Below are 26,073 nucleotides of genomic sequence, written 5' to 3' on the forward strand. Positions count from 1 at the left end.
GTACAATTTATTACACTAAGCAGGAGTTCAGCCACTGGATCAGTGTCCTCTGAGTAATGCCATTCTTTTTGAACATTAAAATCTGGATAAACACTCCACGACGTTTGAAAGCTGAGCCTGAAGCCTTGTAGAGGAGAGGAAATGCAGATCCGTGACAAATCTTGTGAAATTAATCACTATGATATTCTCACACCTGAAGTGTTGGATTATCAATCTGACTGCAAATGAATTGTGAAGTTGTTCAAGCCACTTGGAAAATACCAGAATGTGGTGGCCAATTTAAACTACAAAGATAAAATATGAAGGAGTGAAGAAAATGCTACTACGACGAACAGTGTGAACCACATTAATATGTGCTATTTCCTCCCAGAGATTACTTAATATTTAACGTAATGCATAAAAACATTACCCAGTATAAATTAGGTTTTTTGGACTACAGCTTCTAGAATGCTAATGGGTTCTGTTGCACTGTAGTGTTAAAAGGGAAAGTTAGATTTCCACACACCCCTTCAAGCACCTCCAATTCTCCCATTTCCTCACCTTGTAGTCCTGGACCACCTTCTCTCTAGGAATGGCCCTGTGGTCACGGTGGCCCTCAGATCTGCCACACATCATCCACATGGAGCCTTGGTTTACCTCACAGACGTTTCTGGGGCCCTCAATGAATTTCCCTCTTGTGCTTCTGCTCCTTTGACAGCCTGCAGATTCTGTGGTTGAATAATCGCCAGCATCTCTTTCAGCAACCTGTTGGTGATGAGGTCTCCCATCTGGGTGAGAGGTCTGCATTTTGTACAGGATGCTCTGGTGTCTGATGTTCCTTGGCAGCCAGGGGTGCAGGATCAGCAGAAGTGGTGCCCAGTCTTGGAAATACTTCTGGCAGACGGAGCAAGTGGCTTCCTTTGGCAAAGTTCTCGGAAGTTATAGCTCCTTGGCTCAATATATTCTGTGTTTTAGAGAACAGGTTTTATATTTGGCAAGAACTTGAGTTCTGGGAATTTCACTTCATATACTGTAGTCTGAAAGTTCAGTCTCCTCTGGGGCTATGAAGAAATACAGTATTTGACATTTGGAGAAGAAAACAAACAGGATATTTGCATAGGAAGAGCAACGACACCAGAGGCCGGACGGCACATGGGAAATCTATCATCTTCATTCCTTATCAGCCCAAGTGAAGAATTTATTAAAGGGCTGAGATTTTCTAAGGCACCTTTAAATTTTCTAAAGTACCAGTATCAATCTGGAGGTTTTTCTTCCTAACACTTCACCAGTCTCTGTGGCCGGCATCTTCAGAGGACAGGAGCTAGAACTCTGCCTGTGTTCTAGTGTAGTGTGTGGGATTGTTGAGAATTTGTAGCTGTGGGATCAGAAAGCCTTCGAGAACACATCTTTAGGGCTCTTAGGGACATATTCAGCCATCAGACTTTCTGACCTGACACCATGATGCCATGAGCTTGCAAAATACAAAATTGCAGAGGATACAATTCAATTACCTGGAAATCTCAGCTAATTTTTAATTGAAGTACAGATGTTCCTTAGAAAGGGAGGTTTCTAGCCCTTATGAAAGCAGGGCAGAAATATGCATTAATGGGCATATAGGCACAAGAATCTTGTAAAATCTCAGAAGACACAGAGATACTTCCATTATATTTCAGTACCCTGTCCTTCCCATTCTTACCAGCAAAACCAAAAGAAATTACGCAAACTGAAATATTTACAGAATATAATAATTTTTCCACACAAGAATCTGCCCCTGATCACTCCTTTTGACACCCCCCCTTTCCCTAATTTCCTCAGTCTAACTTGTATGGGAGGTGGAAATCCTTTTATAGTTGCCCACTGTTAAAAAAGTTAGGAGACAGACATCCTTCCCCCAGAGATCTCCTAGCTGATCCTTCTCTACCAGCAGATTACAAGGACTCTATTTGCTTTCTCACTGCCCGGATGTTTATGTTACCAACAGTCTAGAGAAAATACTTGTCAGCGTTTTCTGCATTTGTCCTGACTTCACCATCTACCACCTCACCCACAATCATGTATAATTCTAACAGATTAAATGTTACAAAACTTTATGGCAAAAGTTTGTTAGGCTTCAAGGTACCACAGGATTCTTCGCTGGCTTTGTTGTAATAGGCACAAGCTGCCTACTACAAACCGTGACTTGGGTATTAAAGCAAATTCAAATCCACCAGTTTGTTTTGAGCAGAGTTTGCCACCTCCATCAAGTCTCAAGGCAACATGGCCACTGATTTTGCTGCTGGAGGAGACTGGGAATCAAAGTTGAGGGAAAATTAGGTTTCCCACACTCTAGGTCTGAGGAGCTGATCTGAACGAAACCCCCAGCAAGCGTTCCATACAAAAGGACTTGGTTCTTCTTCATGGCCTCTGTGAATGCACACAAGTGCGTTGTTCTGCTCCTGTGCAGGACGTTTTGGGAAGTTTCTAGAACTTAAAAAAAAAATTGACAATGTGACATCACCCCCTCCGTGGAGTGCAGCTCCACCCTCCAATCTTCCCCTCAGTTCCTTTTTTTCCTCAGCAGTGGTAGGACGTATAGGAACACCTAGAGTGAAAACAACGTGTATTTAATTATTGATAATATCCAATTTTCTAATTGAACTCTTGGATTTTACTGTATTATCATTTCACATCCCCTTGTGATTAGCTTCTATTATTCTCCCCGCACACAACTTTTTTCAGCTTCCCGCGTTTTTTTCTTCCCCTCCCCCCTTCCAACGGTTCCCCACCTTTCCCATTTTGATGGCTCCTCGGGGACCGTTTAAACGGTGCGTTCGCTGTGAGAAGATCCCGCTTACAGATGGGCACCACAAATGCTTATTTTGTCTTGGGGGGGAAAACACCAAACCCAATCGTGCCCAGAATGTAAAAAGCTGACTAAATCTGCGATAAAGCTTAGATTATAGCGCTTTAGAGTATACCTGAGGGAGAAATCCCTTCAGGCACGCAGGGAGGCACTGGCTTCACCCCGCCCAGAGCTGGGCCGGTCCCTATGGAGCCCGACACCAGCTCCTGCAAGGCAAAAAGGATTGTCTAAAAAATAGTCATCAAAATCCAGCTCGACAACCGTTTCCAAAGCCCGGACTCCCTCCGACGGAACCATTAAAAAGAAGACGCACAAAGACAAGTAATCTCAGTCTTAAAAACATGCTTTAATTTGGGCACAGGCTGCACCGTCGGTGGCTGGCACAAGCCACTCGCAGGCTGGGATCCACTCCAGGCGGGCCGCGTCCCTTTCATCGTTCATCAGGGCGGGCACTAATGGTGCAAGGATCGGGATCAGGGCCGTCTCGGCACCCCCCTCCACGTAAGCGTAAAGAAAAGAGACGGCACATTTCTCCACCCGAACATGTCCCTCGACACGGAAAGAGATATTACGATCTGATTAGTGTGCACTCACGGAGGACACGAAGGAGAAAGAGATATTACTATCTGGAACACCATTAAGACTTAGCAGAACCTTCTCATCGCAAACGATGACACTATTACCTGCATTGCCCGTATTACCTGTACTATATTACCTGTATTACAGCCCTGTACCTGTACTATGAGGAACGACGTCACCACTCAAAACACATACACCTAGCACAAGCCCATTCTCGATCTAGATCCGCCCGCAAGAGACATACCTCGGTATCAGACACACCGATACCAAGAAAAAGAGCGGAAAAAACCAAACACTTTTCTGTGCAGGTTTCCGCAACACGGTTGTTTCCAAATCACCCTCGCAGCCCCCATCTCGACGGATCCTGTGATTCACACCCCGCCTCTCTATCTCCCGCCCCCGCCGCGCTTGCCTCTCCAAGCCATGTTTTGATGTCGAGGGATCTCCTTCAGCGGATCCCTCTCCCGGCCAGCCAATCAGGCTCCAGCAGGAAACCACGCGGCTTGCAGGGGAGCTGCAACACACAAGCCTGTCTCCCTCCACCACCATCGGCAGCAGCAGCGACAGCAGCACCTTCTCTTCCCTCCTCTTGCTTTCCCGCCATGGCCTCCGAGAGCCCCCTGGAGACCCTGCAGAGGGAGATCACTTGCTCCATCTGCCTGAGCTATTTCAAAGAGCCCGTGTCGATCGACTGCGGGCACAACTTCTGCCAGGCGTGCATCACCCAGTGCTGGGGCCGGTCGGACGACGAGAACACCTCTTGCCCCCAGTGCCGCCGGTGGTCCCGCAAGAGGAGCTTCCGGCCCAACCGGGAGCTGGGCAACGTGGTGGAAGTGGCCAAGAGGCTGAGGCTGGAAGCGGCCACCTCGCTGGCCGGGCAGCGCCTGTGCGAGAAGCACCAGGAGCCCCTGAAACTTTTCTGCGAGGAGGACGAGACGCCCGTCTGCGTCATCTGCCGGGAGTCCCGGGCGCACAAAGCCCACCCCATGCTCCCCATCGAGGAGGCGGCCCAGGATTACAAGGTAGCGGCGGGCCAGCGCCCCCCCCCCAGCCACCCACCCACCCCCGGTCCCCGAGGGTCTCCCTAGGAAGGAGATCGGTCTGGGACATGCTTGACCCCTGGGGCCGCCCCCATGTATTTGGCTGCCTGGGGCTGGCCTGCAAAGGGTAGCTCGCTCGCTCTCCGCCTATGACAGGACTGGGGAATGCCTTGGCCTTTCAGGGATTTTGGACTTCATTTCCCATAATACGGTGGGCCAGGTTGGATAAGCCTGATGGGAGTTGAAGTCTAAAGCTTGGAGAGAACCACAGGCTCCCCATCCTGTCTTAATTCAGGATGAATGGCGTACTTAAAGCCAGCCAGTTTATTTGGAGAGATACGGCAGAAAAATCCTATAAAATGTTGTGACCAAGAACTAGGGTGAACAATGTAAAATAAAACAGACGTGTTTGCTATTGCTTGAGCCCTCTTTATTGTCTGGATTTTCATTGCTAATTGTTTTCATTTTGCTGATTTTATCAATTTGTTGTTGTTATGTGCCGTCAAGTCACCCCCAACTTGTGGCAAGACCCCATGAATGAGAGATCTCCAAAATGGCCCGTCCTCAGCATCCTTGCTCAGCTCTTGTAAACTTGAGCTTGTGGTTCCTTTAAGGAGTCAGTCCATCTCATATTTGGTCTTCCTCTTTCCCTGCTGCCCTCCATGTTTCCCAGTATTATTGTCTTTTCCAGAAAATCTGCCTTCTTATGAGGTGCCCAAAGTAGGATAGCCTCGGTTTCATCATTTTTGACTCCAGAGACATTTCAAGATTGATTTGATCTAGGCCCCACTTGTTTGTCTTTCTCACAGTCCAAGGCATCCACAAAGCTCTCCTCCAGCTATTTAGTTCTGCTTTTAATTGTGTGTGCCTATTTTCCTTCCTTCCTTCCTTCCTTCCTTCCTTCCTTCCTTCCTTCCTTCCTTCCTTCCTTCCTTCCTTCCTTCCTTCCTTCCTAACATTCATTAGTTTTAGATTGCCAACTGCTTCTTAAAAGAAGAAAGTGCTGCCTTACAGATGATGTTGGACTACAACTCCCAGCATTCCTTACTGTTGGCTTATGTAGTGCTGTACTTTTTCTACCCCTGTTTCAAAGGATAAGAGGGATAAAAACATTCTAAATAGGCTTGTGCAAATTTGCACTATAAGTCCCTTCCTTTGAACCCTTGAAGGGAGTTGTGCAGAAAACAACTGAGTGAACTTCAGTGGAAGTTGTTCTTCAGGTTCCCCTTTCCTTTTGGAAGTTAGGCAGGTGGCTATTTTTGCATTGGTTTCCTGCTTGTGGACATCTCTCCCCTAATATCCCTTCCTAGGGAACATCTATCCTGTTTGCCCAGGATTACATCTTTAGGGTTTGTTTTGATTTTCCTGTTGGTTTTCCTGACTCTTATTAAACTGGGGAAGAACAATATCTAATCAAGCACCAGGGACCTTGGCAGTGTTTCTGAGATTCTTTTTTCATGATTGATAAGCACGGCTTGTTTGCCTGTTTTTAAACTGCTGGTGAGACTGAGGGTAGTGTTTGGATCTGCTAAATGTTTTTGCTGTTCTTCTTGTTTTGTGTTTTGAAATGTGTCAGCTACCCTCTAGAGACTGTGCTGGGTAGAATCCTTGGAATTGTTTCTGCATTATTTTTGAATGAAAAAAAATATGAGAGGAATTTAGAACAAATGTCAGTTGTGAAGTCATACAAAGAAGTCACAGTATGGTTGCCTTATGCTCTCTGCTGTCCACCTGCTTAACTTTCCTGACTTAGAGATTCTTTATGACATTTGGATTAGAATGATCTTCATAAGAAGTGTACCAAATGTGGGGGGTGGTCGTGATGGAAAAGAAGCCACGGCCAACTGCAGTCTTGTGTGCAGGACACTGCTGAGAACTTTAGCCTGTGATCCTGTGTATTCTTACATGACTGTAAATCCTGTTGAACCCATTATGTAGGACTGAGTTGCAGGCTGACTAACTGAAAATTGGGCCTTAGGTATATCTTTCAATGAGGGGGGTCAAAAGGTCCCTTGCTTAAAAATATCTGTCAAATTATCTTTTGTCTATGTTCAGAAACAAGTTGCCAGCCATGTGAAAGCACTGAAGAAAAGAAGAGAGAAGCTGAAGGAATCAATAGAAGACTTAGAGTGCCGAAGCCAGGCTGATCAGGTAGGAATCTGTCTCTACTGCCATGGAAAGACTTGGAGAAAGAGGATATGTGTTCCTTCAGCTGTTGAAGAAGAGGGGTTTATCTGAACCTTAATTAACCTGGATCTGTCCCTTTACAGGATATATTTGTAATCTTCCACAAACATCCCCATTCCAAGTCTCTTCACATACGTTGGACTGTATTTCCTATCATCCTCGGCCAGAATAGACCGAGTGGTGGGAGTAGTAACCCAGCACATCAGGACAGTACTGACTTAGAGAATATCAGTTCAATCAGACTGGACAGTTGCAAACTAGCAGTGGGCAACTTGTGGCCCTCTAGGTGTTGTTGGGCTGCAAAATCCATCAGTCCCAGCCAGTGTGGCCACGGGGAAGGCATGCTGGGAGTTGCAGTGCAGCACCATCTGGAGCCGTAAAGATTGCCCACCTTGGCTTAAAATGCTGAGAATACTAAATATTTACGTAAGTATAGTATGAGACTTTCTTTGAGACTTGAAAGAAGATTCCTCTGCTTTAGTTGCAGAATTTTCAATTAATTAATTAATTGATTATGTGCCATCAAGTTTATTCTGACTTATGGTGACCCTTTCCAGAGTATTCGAGATATTAAATACTCATAAGTGGCTGGCTTGTCCCTTTTTCCTGGGGTTTCTTTGGGACTCTGTAGCTTCCTCAAGAATATAAAGGGTGGATCTTCTTCCAGGAGGCTCAGCAAGGAATCAAACTCCTGACTTCTGACTCCTCTGCCAGCTACTGAACTCATTGAACTATTTAACCAGTTCTGCATTACTCAATCCTGATAGAAATGATCTTAAAGTACGTTCATTAGATGGTCTGGAAAAAATCTCATAGTGCGGCCTTGCTAAAGCAAAGCAGGTGCGAACTGATCAGAGATTTGTGTAAGAGACCATAAGATGCTGAACATATATAACAAGTAAAATATTTATATTAATACTAGCAGTTGTATTTATTGAACATTACTACCTATTTTTATAAAATTACGTAAGTGCTGCTGTTTGTCACATGAATTATAGCGATTTATGAATTTACAGACTATACACAGTCCTTCCCAAAGTGCATTAAACAAGAGTAATAAATAAAAATAAATTTAGCATTGCCAAATTATATAAAATTATTCCCATGCTTCAGTTCATGTTGTAGCACTGTGGCTTACAGTGTGTGTGTGTGTGTGTATGTATGTATGTATGTATGTATGTATGTATGTATGTATGTATGTATGTATGTATGTATGTATGTATGTATGTATGTATGTATGTATGTACCACTTTTCTCCTTAAAGAGAGGACTCAAGGCAGCTTACAATATTAAAGACAACCAAAACTGGGAGGGGAGGGAGGAAACAAAACAAAACCCTCAAATTTTTAGAGCATACACACTTTCTTCTCTCTCCCCCCCCCCCCCCGCTGCTTATGCTTTTAAAAATGAATACCTGTTCAGGCCTCCCCACTTCTCAGGAGATCACCCAGGTGGGCCTGGCCTCTCTAGCAACCTCGTGCCCCAGGCAGATATTGAACAGTGCCTATACTTGGCTGCTGATACCAGGAGGTCAGGGTTATCTCAGCCATATGTTAGTTCTTCCATTCCAGCCAGCCGCTTGTTTGTTACAGGATGATGTACAAACTGAAAAACAGAAGTTGGAAGCAGAGTTTAACCAAATCCATGAGTTCCTGGAAAAAATTGAGCACTTCCTGATTATCATGCTGAAGAAATTTGACAAGGAGATTGTACAGAAGAGGGATGGAGTTGCCATCAAATTATCAAAGGAGATTAATCGCCTTGATGTCTTAATCACTGAGGCAGAAGAGAAGTGTCAGCAGCCTGCCAGTGAATTCCTGCAGGTGAGCCTGCCTTAGGACTTCCCAGTTCTTGTCCTGCAGCACTAAAGCTAGAGTGGAGAACCAGTGTGGTAGAGCAATTAAAATGTTGGTTTGAAACGCAGGAGATCTAGATCCATCATCATGATCATCAATTTATTTATATGCTGCTTTTCCATGGTAAATTATAGTCATAGTAGCCCACAACCTCAGAAGTTTTTTTTTTTATTTTAAAATCAGTAATGATTGCTGGACAACAATAAATCATCATAAGGTTAGTATAACTTGTCACAGCTAATTGTGGCTAATGATGAGGTTTTGGGGCCTGTCTTTGTCATGTGGCTGATAAGACTCCAGAAAGTTGGCTTAAATGATCCACTAATGATTCATACAAGGGCCCAGCAATCTCTTCATCGCCCTCAACTCTTCCATAAACCATGGTGAGGATCAGACTCTGCAATGACGAGCACAATCAGGAACTTTGTAGGTCACTGCTGAACACTAACAGGCAACCTGAACTTCAACAGGAGTGCCAGTTAGATCAGCTGGGGAAAAAAACAAGAACATTCTGGAAACAATTGGATCCATCAGTCTTTGGAGGCAGGCCATTCTAACAGGTGTACAGATCTGTTTGGCTTGTGGATCTTAAAAAGTTTATGTAAATAGGATCATATACTTGTAATCCTATTTGCTGGACTATTTATCAGCCATATGACCAAGATGGGCCCCAAACCTCATCAATCAGCTACAATTGCGTTGCACATTTCTATATAAATATATGTACAAGTTATACAATAACAAAAAAAAGTCTTATTCAAAGCTAAATATTGGCCTTATCAACAGCTGTTATATTTCTGGCACTAGGTACTGAATTCCCTTACTGTTCATGCAGTGGATAGCCTCAAGCCAGTCAATCTCTCTCAGCCTGATCTACCTTGTAGGATTATTGGGATAATATGAAGAAGTGGAGAGGTGGCAAGCCATTTAGCTCCTTGGAAGAAATGTGGGATATTTAATAAATAACTAATAAATTGCCACCTTTTAGATGATTAGGATGCATGCCTGGTTACAAGGGTTGCTGCAGTGTCTTGCCTTGACTCTGCCACTATTAGGCCTGTTTCCAGTGCTTGTCTCGTTCATCTTTACGATTCTGCATGTCAGGTCATCATGAATTCTGTTTTGTTGTGAGTAGATTACTGGAGATTAAAGGAATTAACCAAGAGTACCCAGTGAATCATGGCTGATTTGGCATTTATTTATTTATTTTATTTTATTTTATTTTATTTTATTTTATTTTATTTTATTTTATTTTATTTTATTTTATTTCTACTCCGCCCATCTAGACCAAAGGTCTACTCTGGTATTTAAATCAGATTGCAGTCCAAATCATTGCTTAAGCCATATTCTCTTTATTTGCACCATCATGTCTGTTCCTTACTTTGGAAATTATTTTTGAGCAAAATAAATATGAGACTGCTCTTCTCTCTCTTTTCCATTCCCATCCTTACCCCATGCTGGGCCTGGCATTCCCCAGGACATCAGGAGCATTTTGAGCAGGTAAGTTTTCACCACTTTTTTAAATAATAAAAACAAATTAAGACATTTAACTTACATGTACTTCAGTACAAGATTTTGTGAATTTGATCTGAAAAAGAAATGCTGGCCTCTCTATCTACCTCATTCATTCATTTATTCAACTTATATACCACCCATCTGGCCTGCGGCCACTCTGGGCAGTTCACAATGCAAAAGTAGTAGGCATCCTTCAGTCTCGAGAGACTGGTAATGTGCTCTGAATAGAGGTCTTGGAACAGTGTCCAGTGTGGTTGAGAAGGCCAATTTGAGAGTGACAATCCCTTCCACACTGAAGACAAATCCAATCTGGCCCCTGTCCAGCTCCCTGATTTTAATGCTTCCGGTACTGCCTCTTTGCCTCGGCCTGCTGGACAAGGGTCTTTTCAAAATGGGAGAGGCTGTGATGCAACGCCTGCCTCCAGGCTGAACACTCAGATGTCAAGGTTTCCCATCTGTTGAGGTCCATTCCTAAGGCCTTCAGATCCCACTTGCAGATACCCTTGAATCGCAGCTGTGGTCTCCCTCTGGGGCGATTTCCCTGCACTAATTCTCCATACAGGAGATCTTTTGGAATCTGACCGTCAGCCATTCTCATGACACGCTGAAATGCAATGCAAAAGTAACACAAACAAAACCATATAATATAGTGGTTTTGTTGTGAGTAGTTATAAAATAAAATACAATAATTCCAAACAATATAAAATACATTCTAAAATACCTAAACTGGCGGCAATTAATAACATTATTGGCTGTTAGCTTTGGCTTCAGTGGTTTTCATTTGTGCTGTTGCTTAGTCAAGCTGTTAGGGTGCAGGAAGAAGAGGGCAGGAGCTGGCCTATTAGAAGTAGGCAATCTTGTGTTCTCCAAATGTGTGGGACTGCAGCTCCCATAGTTCATAGCCACTGGTGATGCTGGCCAGAACCAGTGGCAACTGTAGTCCCATGGGCTCATCTGGAGGGCACTAGACAACCTACAAGGGGTTCCCAACCATGAGTCCCTGGATGTTCTTGGACTGCAACTGCCAAACGCCTTCGCCACTCACTAGCTGTGCTGTCAGAGGCTTCTGGGAGTTATGGTTGGGAACCACTGTCTTGTTCTAAAGATGTTGGAATGATAGCAGGAGCAAAGCTTAGAACATTTCCTTTTCTGGGCTTCCAACTCCCCAAATCCCTCAGTCCCTCCTCTGCCCAGACTCCCTCCTGCTTCTCTGGCGCTCACATCCTTCAGTGCCTTCCCTTCCAAGTCTAGCAAGTTCACATTCTCTGTTCAGGGCACTGTTATCCTCTCCAAATATTCTCTACCAAATAAATGTTCCATTGAAGGAATGGCCTTAGCAGTTATAGGTGCTGGTCATTGTCTAGGAAGCCCTTAAACATTTAGGAATACCAGGAACTTGATTTTTTTTGGTTGTGGCCCCGTACCTCTGGAACAAACCTCCAACAGAGGTTTGCCTTCCTTTTCAGTTTTTAAGAAATTAGTTAAAACAGAATTATTGAAAGCTGTGTTTAACTAGTGCTTGTCATCTGAGATGTTCAGAGTTTTATAAATTTGTTTATTTAAAGATAGGTTTAGCTAGTTACAATGGTTTTATTGATTTTTAATTTTTTTGTATATTGTATTGCATTATTCTTTTAACGTGATTTAATATGACTATGTTGTGAACTGTCCAGAGAGTGTTTGTGTGTGTTTAGTCGTTTAGTCGTGTCCGACTCTTCGTGACCCCATGGACCAGAGCACGCCAGGCCCTCCTGTCTTCTACTGCCTCCCGGAGTTGTGTCAGGTTCATGTTGGTTGCTTCGCAGACACTGTCCAGCCATCTCATCCTTGGTCGTCCCCTTCTCCTCTTGCCATCACACCTTCCTAACATCAAGGTTTTTTCCAAGGACTCTTTTCTTCTCATGAGATGGCCAAAGTACTGGAGCCTCAGCTTCAGGATCTGTCCTTCAAGTGAGCATTCAGGGTTGATTTCCTTTAGAACTGATAGGTTTGTTCTCCTTGCAGTCCAGGGGATTCTCAAGAGCCTCCTCCAGCACCACAATTCAAAGGCATCAATTCTTCGGCGGTCTGCTTTCTTTATGGTCCAGCTCTCACTTCCATACATCACGACAGGAAAAACCATAGCTTTGACTATTCGGACTTTTGTTGGCAAGGTGATGTCTCTGCTTTTCAAGATGCTGTCAAGATTTGTCATCGCTTTCCTCCCAAGAAGAAGGCGCCTTTTAATTTCAGGGCTGCTGTCTCCGTCTGAAGTAATCATGGAGCCCAGGAAGATAAAATTTGACACTGCCTCCATATCTTCCCCTTCTATTTCCCAGGAGGTGATGGGACCAGTGGCCATGATCTTAGTTTTTTTGATGTTGAGTTTCAGACCGTTTTTTGCGCTCTCCTCTTTCACTCTCATTACAAGGTTCTTTAATTCCTCCTCACTTTCTGCCATCAGAGTGGTATCATCTGCATATCGGAGGTTGTTGATATTTCTTCCGGCAATCTTAATTCCGGCTTGGGTTTCTTCCAGTCCAGCCTTCCGCATGATGTATTCTGCATATAAGTTAAATAAGCTGGGGGACAATATACAGCCTTGCCGTACTCCTTTCCCAATTTTGAACCACTCAGTTGTTCCATGACCAGTTCTAACTGTTGCTTCCTGTCCCACATATAGGTTTCTCAGGAGACAGATAAAGTGGTCAGGCACTCCCATTTCTTTAAGAACTTGCCATAGTTTGCTGTGGTCCACACAGTCAAAGGCTTTCGCATAGTCAATGAAGCAGAAGTAGATATTTTTCTGGAACTCTCTGGCTTTCTCCATAATCCAGCGCAAGTTAGCAATTTGGTCTCGAGTTCCTCTGCCTCTTCGGAATCCAGCTTGTACTTCTGGGAGTTCTCGGTCCACATACTGCTGAAGCCTACCTTGGAGGATTTTGAGCATAACCTTGCTAGCGTGCGAAATGAGTGCAATTGTACGGTAGTTGGAGCATTCTTTGGCACTGCCTTTCTTTGGGATTGGGATGTAGACTGATCTTTTCCAATCCTCTGGCCACTGTTGAGTTTTCCAAACTTGCTGGCATATTGAATGTAGCACCTTAACAGCATCATCTTTCAAGATTTTAAATAGTTCAACTGGAATGCCATCACCTCCACTGGCCTTGTTGTTAGCCAGGCTTTCTAAGGCCCACTTGACTTCGCTCTCCAGGATGTCTGGCTCAAGGTCAGCAACTACATTGTGTTGTCCGGGATATCCAAATCTTTCTGATATAATTCCTCTGTGTATTCTTGCCACCTCTTCTTGACGTCTTCTGCTTCTGTTAGGTCCCTCCCATTTTTGTCTTTTATCATGTTCATCTTTGCGCAAAATGTTCCTCTAATATGTCCAATTTTCCTGAACAGATCTCTGGTCTTTCCTTTTCTGTTATCTTCCTCTATTTCTTTGCATTGTTCATTTAAGAAGGCCCTCTTGTCTCTCCTTGCTATTCTTTGGAAGTCTGAATTCAAGTTTCTGTAACTTTCCCTATCTCCCTTGCATTTTGCTTCCCTTCTCCTCTCTGCTATTTCTAAGGCCTCGTTGGACAGCCACTTTGCTTTCTTGCATTTCCTTTTCTTTGGGATGGTTTTCGTTGCTGCCTCCTGGACAATGTTACGAGCCTCTATCCAAAGTTCTTCAGGCACTCTGTCCACCAAATCTAGTTCCTTAAATCTGTTCTTTACTTCCACTGTGTATTCATAAGGGATTTGGTTTAGATTATACCTGAGTGGCCCAGTGGTTTTTCCTAATCTCTTCAGTCTAAGCTTGAATTTTGCTATGAGAAGCTGATGAGAGAGTGTTTGTACTGTGGGGCAATATACAAATTGAAATAATAAATAAATGAGTAAATTTGCATTTTTGTAGCAGACTTTCCTCTAACCTGTTAGAATGTTGATGAACATTCTGCGGCATCACATAATCATACCCAATATGATGGGAAGGGGCCAGATTTAGCATTGTTTATGTTAAGCTCTTACCTCAGCACATGGATTGTATGTAAATTGCTGAGATTACATAGATTATATGAAACATGCTGTGATTTCAACACAATGATTAAGGGATTTCTACTGTAGATGTAAAGAAGGACAGCTGTATCGATTGGTGGAAGTTTCTTCCTCACCGACTGAGCTGGAAAAGAAGCTTGGGCATTTCAGTCTGAAAAATATAGTTATCAAGGAGGCACTGGAGAAATGTCGAGGTACCAGTAATAAATGTTCATCTCAATGTCATTTACAATGAGTGGGCAACTTCTGGAAGAATCATTCCCCATTTGGAGAAAAGGAACCCCCCCATGGGTGTCAAGAAGAGTTGTAAAGGAACTGTAATGGCTATTAATCCCCATTTAAGAGTACAATCAGCTATTCCAGGCTGTTTTTCTAAAATAGAGGTTCTTCTTCGTGGCCTCTGTGAATGCACACTAATGGGTTAAATCTGCACTTGTGCAGAGGCCTCGGAATATTCTAGAGCTTAAAGTAACACTTTTGGCTCCGCCCCCCAGGACCTCATGGTCCGCCCGCCCTAACAGTTACCTCAGTTCCATTTTTTCCGCTGCTGCAGTTAGGTCTCCTGGCTAGAGCTCCGTGAAATTATTGGAAATTCCTGGAAAATATTTGGCTCCTGTTCGATTCTTCATTAAGGAAAGTACAAAGACTTTATTATTTAGGAGGGGAGGTGTGCGTTTTGGCCCTTTGTGAGGGTTTTCCCTCTTTCCACCTCCCTTCCCCCCTTCCCCCCCCCCCCCTGGACTGTTCCCAGGCCTCCAAGGCTTCCTCATCTCCCAGGGTTACTTTTAAAAGCTGCATTGCCTTGGAGAGTCGCACAAAAATCTTTGTGTATGCATTGAAGCGGCCTCTGCGTCCGCAGAACCCGACCCTTTACCTCATATATAACCTAGGGAAAAGAGTAAAGCCTCTAAAACTAAGGCCAAACCCTTAGTTTTATAACCACCGACCCCTCATTCTTCGGCTATTCCTAGCCTGCCACCACAGGCTTCCCCGTCCTTGCCTGTCCTCACTCCTCAGTCTCCTGTTGAGTTTCTTTCCTAGGGCTCTTCGCCTCCATCTTCACCGCCGTCGTCGGTCCTGCTTCCTCCTACTCCGGAATTATCCTTGCAACATCCACTCCGAAAAACAAGAAGGTGAAAGCGAAGCATTTGGCGCCATCTTTAGAGATTCCCGGTCTCCGAGCCACTCGGGACCGAAGGTCTCACCCCACGGGGCTCGACATTTTCGCCCCAATAAAGCGAAGAAGCATGCGCCTGAAGAGGACTTGCGAAAAGCAAGAAGGCGAAAACGAAGCATTTCGCACCATCTTTTAGAGATTCCCGGTCTCCGAGCCACTCGGGACCGAAGGTCTCACCCCACGGGGCTCGACATCTTCGCCCCAATGAAGCTAAAGAGCATGCGCCTAAAGAGGACTTGCAACCGCTCAAGCTCTCTAAGAGCTATTTGAGACGTTGGAGGCAGCAAATGCAAAAGCTGTATTATCCGCGTCTGCTATACAGCCTTGCTGCAGAAACCTCATCCTCCGAGTCCTCCTCGTCCTCATCGGAATCCTCCAATGAGAGTTCGACATTGTCGGTACCGTCCTTCCCTGATATCAGGAGGAAGAGGCACCGATCGGTACCGAGGGAACCTCCGTTACTGGAGATGCCTGAACATCTATGGACCTCCCAGGTCCCCATACTCCCACGGGCTCCGGTACCAAAGAAAGAGATCATCTCCTGATACCAAAAGACATAAGAAGAGATGGTACCATGAAGCCTCCCTGGTACAGGAGGTTAAAACATGCTGGTACCATGCCTTGGTACCAAGTGGAAGGCTAAAACATGCCGGTACCAGAGGATTAAAACATGCTGGTACCATGCCTTGGTACCAAGCAGAAGGCTAAAACATGCTGGTACCAGGAGGTCAAAACATGCTGGTACCATGCCTTGGTACCAAGTGGAAGGCTAAAACATGCTGGTACCAGGGGATTAAAACATGCTGGTACCATGCCTTGGTACCAAGCAGAAAGTTAAAACAGGCTGGTACCAGGAGGTTAAAACATACTGGTACCATGCCTTGGTACCAAGCAGAAGGCTAAAACATGCTGGTACCAGGGGATTAAAACATGCTGGTACCATGCCTTGGTACAAAGCGGAAGGTTAAAACAGGCTGGTACCAGGAGGTTAAAACATGCTGGTACCATGCCTTGGTACCAAGCGGAAGGCTAAAACTTGCTGGTACCAGGGGATTAAAACATGCTGGTACCATGCCTTGATACCAAGCAGAAGGCTAAAACATGCTGGTACCAGGGGATTAAAACATGCTGATACCATGCCTTGGTACCAAGCGGAAGGTTAAAACCGGCTGGTACCAGGAGGTTAAAACATGCTGGTACCATGCCTTGGTACCAAGCGGAAGGCTAAAACTTGCTGGTACCAGGGGATTAAAACATGCTGGTACCATGCCTTGGTACCAAGCAGAAGGCTAAAACATGCTGGTACCAGGGGATTAAAACATGCTGATACCATGCCTTGGTACCAAGTGGAAGGTTAAAACTTGCTGGTACCAGGAGGTTAAAACATGCTGGTGCCATGCCTGGGTACCAAGCAGAAGGCTAAAACATGCTGGTACCAGGAGGTCAAAACATGCTGGTACCATGCCTTGGTACCAAGCGGAAGGCTAAAACATGCTGGTACCAGGGGATTAAAACATGCTGATACCATGCCTTGGTACCAAGCAGAAAGTTAAAACAGGCTGGTACCAGGAGGTTAAAACATGCTGGTACCATGCCTTGGTACCAAGCAGAAGGCTAAAACATGCTGGTACCAGGGGATTAAAACATGCTGGTACCATGCCTTGGTACCAAGCGAAAGGTTAAAACAGGCTGGTACCAGGAGGTTAAAACATGCTGGTACCATGCCTTGGTACCAAGCGGAAGGCTAAAACTTGCTGGTACCAGGGGATTAAAACATGCTGGTACCATGCCTTGGTACCAAGCGGAAGGCTAAAACTTGCTGGTACCAGGGGATTAAAACATGCTGGTACCATGCCTTGGTACCAAGCGGAAGGCTAAAACTTGCTGGTACCAGGAGGTTAAAACGTGCTGGTACCATGCCTTGGTACCAAGCGGAAGGCTAAAACATGCTGGTACCAGGGGATTAAAACATGCTGGTACCATGCCTTGGTACCAAGCGGAAGGCTAAAACTTGCTGGTACCAGGAGGTTAAAACGTGCTGGTACCATGCTACGGTACCAAGCGGAAGACTAAAACAATATATGCCCATAAAAAACGCCTGGTACTGAGGAAGTATTCTTAAGGAAGATACTGAATACTGATGATATGAGGAAGGATACTGAAAAAGAAACCAGAAGTCCTTTTTCACTTCTGATGCTCCACTTTCTTCTACTTCCCATGACTCTGACTCTGAGTCCATGGCACCAGACCACTCCTCACCTGACCCTGCCAGACTCTAATATTTGTGATGGCTTTCCTCCATCCCTCATTTCCGAATTTCATTCATGTTCTAACATGATACAGAGAATCGATAAGGCTCTTGATTTAACAGTGCATCAACTTCAAACAGAGTCTGATAAGGTTTATGCAGATATTGATGAGGAATCAGTGCCTTCCCTGCGCTTGTCCCTTATCCCATCTTTATTCTGCTTGCTTCAGTAGACCTGGGAAAAGCCCTTCTCTGTCCCTAAAATGTCCAGGCTTGTAGAAAATCTGTACAAGACCTATGGTACCAATACAGATTTTTAACTAGGCATCCTCCTCCTTATGTGGATGTGGACGCCACACAAGCCAGATCACGCTCGAGATCTACCACACCGAGCAGCGAGGAGGTGAGAAAGCTCATCTACATGGCAACTATGGGCGCCTACCATGTCAGCCTCTCTAACTGTGCACTACCCTCTCTTCAGGCAGCCCCAGCAGCATTTAATCCGAAAGGGCTTGCTCTCCATTAAGACGCCATGTCCCTCACTCAGCAAGAGAGTGTGATAGCGCATCACATTATCGAGGCCACCTCCAAACAACTCATGACTGGGGTAACCTTGCAAAGACACGATTGGCTAAGTTCAGCCAACATTTATGATTATGTCAGATTTGGAATAGGGGACTTGCTCTTTGATGGCTCTAGGTTATTCGATCCCTAGATGGCCTTCAAAGAATGAGGAAAACAGCATGGTCGTACAACGTTCAGCCTTATAGATCTCCGTTCTCTCTAGGAAGGCCCATTTTAGAGTTCAGCGCCTTGCCATTCAGCTCTCGACGGCGCCTCGAGTATTCACATAGGGGCCGTATTGGAATCTTGGCCGGCAAGAGCTTTTCCTTTCCCAGAATGGCATGGTTTAAATTTGTTCCCTGATATGTTGCTCCCCTCCGTTGTCTTGGATCACAGCCCATCAGGCCCAAAATCTTCGGGGACTCATGATTTCCACCACATCTGTCATAAAGCCCGCGAGGCTCAAGAGGCAGTCCCTACAGCCCTGGCATCTGCCCTGTTTAACCCCATGAAAAATACGCCCTACATATGCCTCCAGATTACTTATGAGCTTGCACACCAACCCTGCTGGTAATCAACCCAGAAGACTTGGCCCTGGAAAGACTGTTTGCTCCACTCCTACCTACCTCGAGAATCACGATAGACTCCAGTCTGGTCGGATGGGACCCCACTGTACCAGTCTTCATATCTACGACACCTGGTCAGTGAAGTAAAACTTTCTCTTTTTAAAAAAATCTGGAATTGCTGGCCATCTTCAAAGCATTTCAGGCGCTCCTAACTCTCAACCTAGGCATGGCTGTCCAAGTTACTACGGATAATGCGACAGCAATGTACTACATCAACAAACAGGGAGGCACCCATTCTCTTCCTCTACTGTACCTGACTGTTCAGTTTTGGGAGTAGTGTCTAGAATTCCACATCTTTCTGTCTGCTGTGCACATCTCCGCCCAGGACTTCACATGGGCAGACCATCTGAGCAGGCAAACATACCAAATACACGAGTGATCTCTGGACCATTGCACATTCATCAGAATCTGCAAGAGATTTTTTTTTGGTTCCTCCCTGCCATAGATGCCCTTGCAATTGAGGTGAACAGCTAGTGTGCCATCTATCTTTCACGGCCTGGACTAGGGGTAAACTCTCAAGGAGACGCCCTCATGGTGCCCTGGAAGGGCTGCTTCATGTACATGTTCCCTCCAATACCTCTCCTACTGTGCATAATAGTGAAGATGTGACATGACAATGCCACCGTGATCCTCATAGCTCCATACTGACCCATACGGCTGTGGTTCACAACACTGCTGACAATGTCGTCAGGCTCCCTGAGACCCCCGTCTATTCCTCATCTTCTGACCCAGAATCAAGGGAAAACGTACCGTCCAGGTCTACAAGCTCTTCACCTCATGGCATGGAGAATTCCTCCTCAATAAACTCCATATTATCACACTCCCGGAAGCCCTCTACCAATCAATTCTATTTCTGCAATTGGCTGGCATTTACCAAAATTACTACTCGCTACCCTAAATGAAGAGGTTTTCCCATGGTACGGCAAACCTTTACCCTCCATGGGGCCAGTCTATACCACAGTGGACTCTTCACACTGTCCTGAGTGCCTCTCGTATTCATCGTTTGAGCCACTGACCACAATTGCTGGACATTTGTTGACTTTCAAGGTTATTTCTTAGTTGCAGTTACTTCCAGTAGCACTTCAGGTGGATCCTCCCTTCCTACTTTGTCACCTGGACAAAGTTATCCTGTTCCCAGATGTCTCCTTCATACCTAAAGTTTCTACTGAGTTTCATGTTCGGCCGCCTATCAGTCTGCCCACTTTCTTTCCTAACTGCCTACAGATGTAGAGAGGTTTCTTCACCTGCTAGATGTTCGCAGAGCATTATCGTTCTATGTTTGCAGGGCTGTTTTTCCCCCCGCAAATCTAGTCACCTGCGCCCGGTGAATGCTCATTTTACCGGAACTTTGGCTACTTCTACAGCTTTTCCTCAAACACCTGCACAGCTGACATTTGGCCCACTTCGTCAGCCTTCATCTTTCACTATCGCCTGAATCTGCGGGCCAAGGAGGATGTCATTTTTGGACGCGCGGTCCTGTCTGCTGTTTTGCCGTGACGTCCCTCCTCCTATCAGAGGCAAGCTTGCTAATCACCCATTAGTGTGCATTCACAGAGGCCACGAAGAAGAAAGAAAGGTTACTTACCTGTAACTCTGGTTCTTCGAGTGGTCCTCTGTGAATTCACACGTCCCGCCCGTCCTCCCCTCTTTCCGTCACGGCTGTCTCACCTTAGAGCAGCAGCGGAATTTGGGGAACTGAGGTAACTGTTAGGGCGGGCGGACCATGAGGTCCTGGGGGGCGGAGCCAAAAGTGTTACTTTAAGCTCTAGAATATTCCGAGGCCTCTGCACAAGTGCAGATTTAACCCATTAGTGTGAATTCACAGAGGACCACTCGAAGAACCAGAGTTACAGGTAAGTAACCTTTCTTTTAGGGGGATTGGGAGCCACAGTGGGACTCCTGGGGCACACAAAACACCACCCCTCCAATGCATTTTGCTAGGCCCTGATACAGAAATAGCCAAAAATCCCAGTACATTTACCCTGTTTAAGAAGAGGCAATTGGAGGGTTTGTTTCCATTCTGTGTAACAGTGCACTGTGCCTTATGGGTTCGATGTACTGTAGCTGTTAAGTCTCAGCTGGAACAGACCCATTGAATGAAATGGACTTAGAAAGTTCCACAGATTCATTGGATCTACGCTGGAACAAGCACTTGAGTTCAACCTTGTGTTATATACCTCAGTTGTCTGTGAAGAAGTACAGCTATTGAGGTTCAGAATCAACTGAAAGAACACTTGGCAACAGGCCAGAACAAAGATTTTGGGATGAAAGGAATAAAGGTGTGAGAGAATTTTTTTAAAAAAACACAACCAAACAAGTGGATTTGGGGACTCAGTGTATAGAACCATAAAATTTGGAGCTGCACAAAACATGGAAGCACGCTCATCCTGATTCCTGGCTTCTGTACTTCCCAGACCCCTTGTCTCCTTGTTTCAGCACTTGCAGCTTAGATAGAAAATCTCCCCTATACTTAGGTTTGTGTGAGCCTTTTATTAAAATTTCCTCAGCCTAATGAACTGTCACTCTGCATCTCCAGTCACAATGATATATTTGTAGTCCATGATGCAGCTCTCCATTGAGCAGGTGGAAGGTTAAAATGCCCCTCAGTGTTTTGTGTCAAATTGTTAATTATCATGTAGCTGCTTGTGGTTTCTGAGTTTTGTCTAGCGCTCATTCCCAGCTGTTATCTTACAACCACTAAGGTCAAAACCAGGGTTGTTGTCATACTAAATACAGTGGTGCCCCGCGTAACGAGTGATTCGTTTAACGACAAATCCGCATAGCGATGAGGTATTTGCGATCGCATAATGATGTTTTCAATGGGAAAACATCGTTTTGCAATGATCGGTAAGCATTTTGCTTACCGATTATCGCATAACGATGTTTTAAAAGCTGATCGGCGGTTCCAAAATGGCCGCCGGAAAAAATGGCCACCTGCAGTGTTTTCGTGCCCTTTCCTCGCATACCGGGCAGCGAAAATGGCGGCCGCATGGAGGATTTCCGCAGAACGGTGAGTTTTTTGCCCATAGGAATGCATTGAAGGGGTTTCAATGCGTTCCTATGGGCTTCTTTGCCCTGCATAGCGACCATTCCGTATAGCGATGATTTTTTTGGAACGGATTATCGTTGCTATGCGGGGCACCACTGTACTACTTCAATACTAAATGCTATAACTGATTGGATGCCTTTCCTCTCTTGTTTCCCACTCAGTTTCCCAGTGGGATAGTGCGACATAAAATAATAGTGCTTTTCACACTTTTATCCTCTTCTGCATGCCCCTCACCTCCGCCCTTCAAAGCAGCTTCAACACTTTGTCTTTCTTCATGGTCAACAGTAATGATCACAGTGTCCTGACCTTTAAATTCTTTTTTCTCTAGAGACAGTGGTATCTGAATTAGCAAAAGCAAGGTCAATGGAAACATCAGCTAAAAAGGGTGAGTTTGCTTTTAAGTGGAATCGTCTTTCTCTAGAAGGCTAAGAGCAGTGTTTATTTGGCCTTCCCCTAAAATTTCTACAGTGTGTGATAAGAGACTGAGCACAGTGCCTCCATGCTACTAAAAAGCAAAGCGTGCTGATTATATACATTCCCATTGTGCTTAAAGTGTTCTCTGGGCGGTTTACAATTTAATTATGCAGGCTACACATTTCCCCCTCCCCTTCATGAACTGGATACTCAATTTACCTATCTTGAAGGCTGGCTGAATCTCGACTGAAGACATGAGAAGAGATGGGGGTATGTCCGTATACAAATATGAATATCCCCTCACGGATGCAGATAACAAGGGTCCAGCCCCCTGGAATTATGAGTGGTCGGTCTGGCCCCAGAGGGCCGAAGCCTCGTTATCTGCACCTGTGGGAGGATACCCCCATCTCTAGTCCTGAGAGAGTTTTGGCTGCAGTACTGCAGTTTAGCCACTGTGCAATGAGACTCCTTCTGTAGGACTTTGGAAGACATTTTGGACATTTCTGTCACCAGAGCCATGTAGCTATCTCTTTTTTTATTCCCTGCCTTCAAAAAGTGAGGAGAATCTTTTTCCTTAAAAACGATCCAAGGTGGCTTACATGATTAAAAGATAACATTTAAAGCTAAAAACTGGAAGTATACAAATGCTGAAAAGGATCAAATTATTACCATACTTTAAGACAGTAAACAAAAGCAACACCAAAAACAAATTCAAAGCAGTAAGGCACAATTATCTATTTAAAAACTCCGCTCAGGCAGTCTGTCATTAAGGGAAAGTTTGCCTGAAGCGAAAGGTCTTTTGTCTTCTGCAGAAGGATAACTCAGATGGGACCATCTTGCCTTCTTGTGGGAGGGGGGTTCCAAAGTCTAGGCCACTTTTCTCCCAATAAGGGGAATCACAAAGTCTCATAGTGCTTGTTATGAAGGAAAATAATCTGAGAGGGGAGGTCTTTCCTCTTATTCCTTTCCTCAGGACCAAGAATTTCCAGGCCCTCTGCACTTTAAGGTCCACAGGGTTTACTGGCTTCCATGAGGACTTGAAACCCACTTGTTGCAAAAAAAAAAAAAGCTGTCTATTCTCAGGCTTCAACACTGTTAACCCAGTTCATCTCCTTTTTCCAGATCTCCTTCTGCAAAATCTTGGTCTTCGTTTTGGCAGCGTTTGACTGACTTTGTCTTTTTTTCTCCCCTCAGTGAGCATCACTCTGGATTCCAACACGGCTCATCCCCTCTTTGTGGTGAGTGAAGACAAGAAAAGCGTGAAAAGAGGAGACATGGTTCAGCTACTGCCCAGTAATCCAGAGAGATTTGATGCCACTCTTATTCTGTTGGGCTGTGAGAGATTTGCCTCGGGGATACATTACTGGGAGGTAGAAGTGGGTGATGGGCAAAACTGGGCTCTGGGCGTTGCCAAAGAGTCCATCAAGAGGAAGGGACTAATTTCCACATGCCCTGATGAGGGGATCTGGGCCCTGGGGCTCTGCGGCGATGAGTATAAGGCTTTCACATCTTCTGGTACACGCCTCACCCTCGATGAAACGCCAGAGAAGATCCAGGTGTTTGTGCATTATGAACGAGGCTGGGTGGCATTTTTTGATGCTGATTATATGTCCCTCATTTTTATTTTCCAGTCGGCCAATTTTGCTGGAGAGAAAATCTGTCCTTTCTTTAAAGTGTGGGGCCTAACTACAGAGCTTAGAATGTGTCCCTGAAATGCAGCGTTTGGCTTCTTACCGTCTGCAATTCATCTGTGCTTCATTTGGAATAGAATCTCCAAAATGGCACAGAATTGTGATTTTAGAGAAGGAAGATGGAAGGCTTGGATCCCAGCTCTTTCATCCCATGAACAGAAGTAATGTTCCACAGGAAAATGTTGAGTTGAGGTTCAATTTCTACTTACAGGGTCTGCTTCTACGGATGCATTTCTCTTGCCATGAGTGGAAGCGTCTTCTGCCCATGGAAATGAAAGTTAGGATCCAAGCCAAAGACCACCGGCTTTGAAAACAGGCAAAGTAGTAATTTTGTCTTCTTCCTAGCTTTAATTTTTTTAAATACTGTACCACGTATACATTCTTTGAAATATGAATCATTACAAATATTCCGTTGCAGACTGAATATGAATATATTTCTTTACACTTCAGTCTGGTATTACCTCAGCTAACAATAACCCTTGCACTTATTTAGAAACAAGTCTTGAATTTTGGGTGTTTGTTTTTTAAGTTTAGTTGTAGCTTTTTTTAAAAAAAAACGAACTAATTTATTCGCAAAGGCTTTCATGGCCGGGATCTAATGGTTGTTGTGGGTTTTTCGGGCTCTTTGGCTGTGTTCTGAAGGTTGTTCTTCCTAACATTTTGCCAGTCTCTGTGGCAAAATGTTTGAAGATTGCTGTCCTCTGAAGATGCCGGCCACAGAGACTGGCAAAACATTAGGAAGAACAACCTTCAGAACACGGCCAAAGAGCCCGAAAAACCCACAACAACCACCAAAATAATTCTTTTTCTGGCTTTGGTAATGAGCATTTCAGCTTTTTTAAAAGACGACTTGTTTTTACATCTGAACAAATCGTCTCTTTCAAAATATTATTTGTTTTCTGCCTTTCTTGAAACTTTTTTTACCCCATGCTTGAGCCATAAAAGTTTCCAAGAGCAAATGAACCATAATAAGACAGTTCCTCCCACCAGGGTTATGTTCCAAAAGACACAATGCAAAAGGAAATGACATTGGGAGGGAGAAGGATAAAACAACAACAGGTGATCTCTGGCTGTGAGTTCTGAGCAACAAAGTTCTCATAAGGGATACCTGGAGTATGCCTATTTATTCAGAGAGTGTCCTGTGCCACCCACTGGGGAAAGAACTTTTTCAATAGTGCTCCCCTCCCCAATGGAAATCTGCCCAGCATCCTCAATGGTAACATTTAGACACCAAGCAAAGACCTTGTACTTTTAAGAGGTACTCAGCCTTTGATTTTTTACCTGCCCTGTTACTATTTAAATTATGTATCCCTTGCTCTTAACATTGGAATATTTTTGATGTTTAGGTACCACTTAGCCTGGTTAATTTGTGATTTTATCAATGGGTGGTTTTTTTGTTTTTTTGTTTTTTGTTAACTGCTCAAGGATGTTTGAGATTTGGGTGGAACATAAATATTTAAAGTGAAATAAAAAAGAAATAGAAATAGCTCAAGGAGAGAAGCCAAACAATTAGCAAAGTGCTCCTGTTTGAGCCTGATGGAAGGGTTGTTGCCACCTGATAATGGATGGAGGTAGGAGCCTGTTGGAGCCAGTTCTTCAGTAGAGCTTATGGAGTGGATCCAACGTCCCATTCTCTCCCTTGCTTCATTCCCTTAGAATGGCATTGGCGACTCTTCGGTCTCCACTCTTACTGCACATCAGCCTGTGGTCGGTCCAACCCAGCCCCTTTCCCTGGCTTTTTTCTCCCTCTCTTTCTCAAGCTCTGGGCATGTTGGAGAGAAGGCTGGCAACTGAAATGGGAAATTGTGCGCCGCAGATTCACTCCCTCTTTTTTCCACCCAGAACCTCAGTTGGGAAGAGTTCAAAGTGCATTGACAATGGTGTATCATCATCCCAACCCAGGAACTGGCTTGTGGGAAGAGAGAAAAAGCCAGTATGGCCAATGGCTAGAACTGCTGGATAACTCAATGGTTTATGTATCTGGTTCTCCAGCCCAAAAACTCCATTTCAGAGTTTTTTTTTTAATTAATTAATTAATTTTGGTCGATGGTTCCATTTCATTCACTTCCCATCTAGTCCTGAGCCTTTTCTACACAAAGCCTTAAAATAGAGAAGGTAGATATTTAACCAGGGTTCTTCTGTGCAAAATGTATATAGGCTGTACTGATGAGTCACAGTCCCTCCCATATATCCCTCCTACCCTTCTTATTGGTAGCACTGACAGCAGTAGTAATGTTTTATTTTTATTTATGGAAGGCAAAGACGTGTTCTCTTTTAGTT

General features: G+C 44.6%; 1 protein-coding gene and 1 long non-coding RNA gene across 2 annotated transcripts; one reads left to right on the top strand and one right to left on the bottom strand.

Annotated features, from left to right (window-relative positions):
• Positions 1-1,486: 1,486 nt before the first annotated feature.
• Positions 1,487-3,775, bottom strand: LOC144587608 (uncharacterized). Its single transcript, XR_013542767.1, has 2 exons — positions 3,645-3,775; positions 1,487-2,560 (listed from the first exon to the last, which is right to left on the bottom strand). It is a non-coding gene; the product is annotated as an uncharacterized LOC144587608 (long non-coding RNA).
• Positions 2,617-24,210, top strand: LOC110088031 (zinc finger protein RFP). The gene is made up of 7 exons (XM_020810066.3): positions 2,617-4,422; positions 6,496-6,591; positions 8,220-8,450; positions 9,961-9,983; positions 14,094-14,218; positions 22,017-22,073; positions 23,297-24,210. Exons 1-7 carry the CDS (start codon positions 3,832-3,834, stop codon positions 23,812-23,814), a joined length of 1,641 nt encoding a protein of 546 aa, XP_020665725.3. The 5' UTR covers positions 2,617-3,831; the 3' UTR covers positions 23,815-24,210.
• Positions 24,211-26,073: the final 1,863 nt, after the last annotated feature.

This window comes from Pogona vitticeps, chromosome 2 (assembly GCF_051106095.1).
Source record: "Pogona vitticeps strain Pit_001003342236 chromosome 2, PviZW2.1, whole genome shotgun sequence".
Taxonomy (NCBI): Eukaryota; Metazoa; Chordata; class Lepidosauria; order Squamata; family Agamidae; genus Pogona; species Pogona vitticeps.